Source organism: Lycium ferocissimum, chromosome 6 (genome assembly GCF_029784015.1).
Source record: "Lycium ferocissimum isolate CSIRO_LF1 chromosome 6, AGI_CSIRO_Lferr_CH_V1, whole genome shotgun sequence".
NCBI classification, from domain to species: domain Eukaryota; kingdom Viridiplantae; phylum Streptophyta; class Magnoliopsida; order Solanales; family Solanaceae; genus Lycium; species Lycium ferocissimum.
Window position 1 is genome coordinate 59,545,121 of NC_081347.1, and position 4,119 is coordinate 59,549,239.

Below are 4,119 nucleotides of genomic sequence, written 5' to 3' on the forward strand. Positions count from 1 at the left end.
CCACGACAGGATCCCGATCCATCACTCTGTTGTTATTGTTGTCGTCATCTTCTTCCTCCGATTTTATCGTCTCCTTTTTTATTTCCTCGCTACCAATCCGGATAACTAATGAGTTAAAAACATCCATCCACAACATATCTGGATCTCTTGCAATGTGTGCAGAATGCACCATCATTTTTTGCTTTACCTTAGTCACGGTAAGGGTTTCTTCCTTGTACGGAAGAAGTCATGGTTTCACTCCGATCCTCTATTTTTCATGTGATTCCTCTCACACGCTCTTCTTGCACCACCTTCAAATAGACCTTGTTTAGTGATGGAAATGGTTCCTGGGCCAATATGTTTGACCTCACCATTCCATACATTCCCTCATCCGATCCCATGAGGAAAAGATGCACTTTTTCTTCTTCTCTTTTGGCTTCTAGGACCTTTCCTAGATTGAATGTGCACTTTCCACACGTACAAGTTGGGATCTATTCGTAATTCACCAATTCCTCCCACAGCTTAGTGAATTTTCCATAGTAATCTACTATGGTCCTTCCCTTTTGCTTTCACTCTGCTAGTTCTGCCTTTATTTGTTGCATCCGAGGGCCGTTAATAACGGCGAACTGCTCTCGAATGCTTGTCCATAGTTCTTTCGCTTCCTTTTATGTGTAATCATTGAGCGAAGTGTCGGTTCTATGGTATTGTGAATCCATGACACCAACAATGAGTTTATAGTCCACCAATCTTTCAAGTCTTGCGATACTTCATTCGGCTTCTTGATCGTACCTTCAACGAAGCCGAATTTCTTCTTTCCTCCTAAGGATGTCCCCATGGATCTAGCCCGTTCTTCATAATTTTCTCCCTTCAATTGGACTTGTGTCACCACAATTCCAGGGCTATCATTCGACGTAATGTCGTAGGGAGAGATTTTTTTTCTTTGGGTTTCGTTTTCTTCACCGGCGGTTCCTTTGCTGGTATTGTCGGTTTATTTATTGTCGATCACTTGCCATGGTTTTAGGGTTTTTGTATTCTTTTCAGCGTGGCTCTGATACTATGTTAAAATCGAGATAGGAACGAGAATTTAGAGAGACAAAAATATTGGGAGAATTCTTTCTGCCTTGTATTCATCATAATGACCTCCTTATATATAAATAAGGTCGTACTTCTCATAGTCTAACAAGGTAACCTTACTCTAAGAGAACTATAATTCCTATATTACCATAATTACAATTGTACCATAAATAAACTATTATATACTCTCAATATTTAAGCTTCTCATTAATATAAAAAGGAAGGTTTGATATTAATTATTTTCCTTATAGATTTTTTAGATACATACAAATAAGGAAGTAGTGTCACACAAATTGTAAAGGAGAGAGTAGCATATTTAGCAAAAAATAAATTGGTCAAGTCCTCAAATGCTCTTTGTAATTATTACGTCAGTAATTAATCTCCTTAAAAAAATTTCATAATACATTTAATCTCTCCCTTATATTCATTTATTGCTTAGATAATTCAATATTTATTGCTATTTTCCTTATTTAACAAAATGGTTGACTACAGATTTCCTCAATGATACTCTTCTATTTTAGATCTTCTTATATAAATTCAATCAATGTCTATTTTCATTTCATACTATAAATCTTTCATGAAATACTCATAAAATGGGGGTATATTTCTCCATTGCTGTTATCTTCTCGGTGTTCTTCCTCTATGGTAATCTTAACCTTCTGTGCATATTCTCTAGCTTAATAATTTTAGATTTGTCAACTTAACGCATTCATTTTAAATTTTTTTTAGTCGACTATAATGAACCATATAAATTATTGAAATCATGAGTACTCAAAACGGGGATAATCGGGACCGTTGCAAGTCAAAATATTTTTTTTCTTTCGCTAGCTAGTATCAATGGAGAGAAAACAATTGAATGAATATCTGATTTTTCATGTGTGCTATAGTTTATATGATGGGATATAAGTATTTATCATTACTAATGAAAATTGATACTCTGTAGGGTCATATGCAACCAAATTAATAGTAAAGAATAAGTGTCCTCACAAAATATGGCCGGCTACACAGGCTAGTCAAGGAGCGCCAATTCTGCTGAGATTTGAATTAGCATCAAAAGCATCACAAACTTTGAATGTACCAAATGCATGGTCGGGAAGAATATGGCCGAGATATGTTTGCTCTCAATATGGAAGAAATTTTACTTGTCTTAGCGGAGATTGTCGTACTGGTCAAATAAAATGTAACGATGCTGGTGGTATTCCACCAGCAACCCTTGCACAGTTCACAATAGCAAGGTGGTCTGGTGAAAAAGATTTTTACTCTGTTAGCATAGTCGATGGTTTTAACCTACCAGTCTCTGTTAAACCTATAAATAGACCTGATTGTTTATCTATAGGTTGTTATCAAAATCTTAACGACATATCTTGTGTAGATAAAGTTGAGTTAGAAGTACGAGATCAACACAATAATGTCATTGGATGCAAAAGCGAATGTCTGGCGTTTCATAGGGATGATTTGTGTTGCACCGGTTCATATAGTTCTCCACAAACATGCAAGCCTTCGAGCTATTCGAAAGAACTCAAAGTCTTTTGTCCTCAAGCGTATACTTATCCTTTTGATGATGCTTTATTTACATGTACAAGAACTGACTACCTGATTACCTTTTGTCCATGGGGACAGGGAGTTGCCTAAAGCCAAAAGTTAATAATAGGCTAAATATATATCATATTTTATTTTTTTAGCTTTTTAGATGCATGGTAGTTGATATGTTTTGATATTCAATTTTCCTTTTTCGATTCATATAATCTTTCATGAGACAGTGTTAATTTTTAGATAAGTTCTTATCGATATCAATTTTTAAAACTTTTTTCAATTGAGGAAATGCCACTGAAACTATTAGTATTGTAGACAATGTAGTAGAAGCATTTAAAAATAGAATATGTCAATTAGAGTATCATTTCTACTCGTATAATGTTTCCTATCGCTTTTTATTCAGAATATATAAGCTAAAACCATCAACGTCATAATGACTATTATGATTTAAAATGTCACGACTCAAATCGGGGATCGTGCGAGCACCTACCCTTTTCCTACCTGGTAGGCGAACCCATCCATTTATTACAAGTCAATCAATATAAATTAAATGCACCCATCAAAATATATATAAGTCTAGAACGGAGAAATAGATAAATGTGGAAAAACAGTGTTGATACAATCCCAAGGAGTCTGGTCTAAAGGCAGTACAAGAGCCACTACTACATCACTACTAGTCTAGACTAAATACAAGTCTCAAAATGTGAAATACTGTCTCGGAATAACAAGATGAGACAAGTAATAAATGAAGAGTCTCTGGGCTGCGGATCCATCAGTGTGCTCACCCTAGAGACTCGATAGCAAAGGCCTCGGGAATCAATCGCGAGGAGTAGATGTAGAACCTGTCACGTACTCTGCACTTATAAAAGAATGCAGCAAGGTAGTATCAGTTCAAACACTATGTGCTGATAGGTATCATAGGCCGACAACAGTTAGCTAACACATATAAAGGAAGAGACTGAAGAATAGACATGCTCACAGTCAAGTATACACACAACACAGTTCAACAATATCAACTCAAGTACAGAAAGATAAAGTCTGAAACCAACAAGTATTTGAATGTAGAAATGAAGGCAAATACAATGCAATGATATGCAATGGCCAATGTAATCTTCGTACACACATGCTCCGGGCGGAATACCTCCACGCCTCGACAATCATGAACCATGGGGGACTCGCGAAGTCCATGTAGCACTCTCGTGATCCCGCCAAAGACCTCAGGCATCGACATTCTCTCGATCTCTTTAAAGACCTCGAGTATCGGCCTCTCAGCATTATCATCAGTACCAAGTCTCAGCTCAAATTAATGGATCATGAAAGATGAGAATGAGTGCTATGCATAATATCGATGTCAAAGGAAACATATCAATACACATCGTGCCACACATGGACACATATCAAAATATCAAGTCTTTCACAATTGCGATAAGACAACTAAGTATCAAGTGAAGTATCACTCACGTGGCGACAAGCCAATAGATCACAATAAGGCAACAAGTCCACAATCAAACAACAATACCAACCTAGGTAGTC

General features: G+C 36.5%; 1 protein-coding gene across 1 annotated transcript; it reads left to right on the top strand.

Moving 5' to 3' along the window:
• Positions 1-1,646: 1,646 nt before the first annotated feature.
• LOC132061446 (thaumatin-like protein 1b) lies at positions 1,647-2,685 on the top strand. Its single transcript, XM_059454265.1, has 2 exons — positions 1,647-1,698; positions 1,997-2,685. The coding sequence occupies exons 1-2, from the start codon at positions 1,647-1,649 to the stop codon at positions 2,683-2,685; spliced, it is 741 nt and encodes a 246-aa protein (XP_059310248.1).
• The last annotated feature ends 1,434 nt before the right edge of the window (positions 2,686-4,119 follow it).